Below are 808 nucleotides of genomic sequence, written 5' to 3' on the forward strand. Positions count from 1 at the left end.
AAATTTTTTTTGCGTCAATAATTAATTGGATATTTCCTTCTATACTTTTTAGCACGTAGCTATTTATTATTAGTATTGTTTTTCCGACGTCTGATTTCTTTTTAATTATAGCAAAATGCGTTTTTCTAAAGTACGTAAAGTTTTGGGATTGACTGTATAGCCAATACATCCTTAATTTGTTACATGAGACAACTGACGAAGCGTCAGATAGCCTCTGGCCTCTGTAAGAGTTCACTGCGTGTCGATTCAAAGCTATTAATCGCGACGCGTGTTCAAAGGTGTTCGTGCTGATGCAGTTCGACCCTGGCCTGGAATACAAGCCGAGCAGAGGCAACCGCGGCAAGGACGACGCCTCCTGACTGTTGCTGTGTAGCGCCCTGACCGACGGACCCTACTCCTACATCTAAAGATCATCCTTAAATCTGATCCACAGATCGAAGATCGACCGAGGTCGATCGAGGACGAAGGAATTAGAACTCCGCAGAAGAAGCCTGGAACCCTCCCGTGAGCCCTTTTTGAAACGAGCGAAGGACACACGGGTTGAACACACGAAACAAGTGGAATCTGGAAGGAGGGCGAAGAGGAGGATCGAGAAAGGGCTGACGGGACTGAAGTCGAGACAATGGATGAGACGGTCCGAGGGTAGCTACACACACACTCAACGAATCATTATTATTTAAAAGAAACGAAAGAAACATAAATTATATAATATACGATATTGTATAATCTTCGAAAGGAGAAAATGGACTGAAGAAGAAACTATATGAATTCTAGAGAGCGAGACTAATAACAAGAGGAGAACGAGACG

The 808-nt window shown here is 43.2% G+C and overlaps 1 protein-coding gene across 7 annotated transcripts in view; it reads left to right on the forward strand.

Moving 5' to 3' along the window:
- LOC108626476 (calcium-activated potassium channel slo) overlaps positions 1 to 808 on the forward strand; it is a 22,942-nt gene extending 22,134 nt beyond the window's left edge. For all 7 annotated transcript variants that reach the window (XM_026814915.1, XM_026814920.1, XM_026814924.1 and 4 more), the window contains one exon: positions 279 to 808. In XM_026814915.1, the coding sequence (XP_026670716.1) occupies positions 279 to 359 (81 nt within the window). In that variant the 3' untranslated portion in view covers positions 360 to 808. The remainder of the gene's footprint in view (positions 1 to 278) is intronic.

Source organism: Ceratina calcarata, unplaced genomic scaffold (assembly GCF_001652005.2).
Source record: "Ceratina calcarata isolate Rehan_Ccalc_2016 unplaced genomic scaffold, ASM165200v1 scaffold121.2, whole genome shotgun sequence".
Classification (NCBI taxonomy): Eukaryota; Metazoa; Arthropoda; class Insecta; order Hymenoptera; family Apidae; genus Ceratina; species Ceratina calcarata.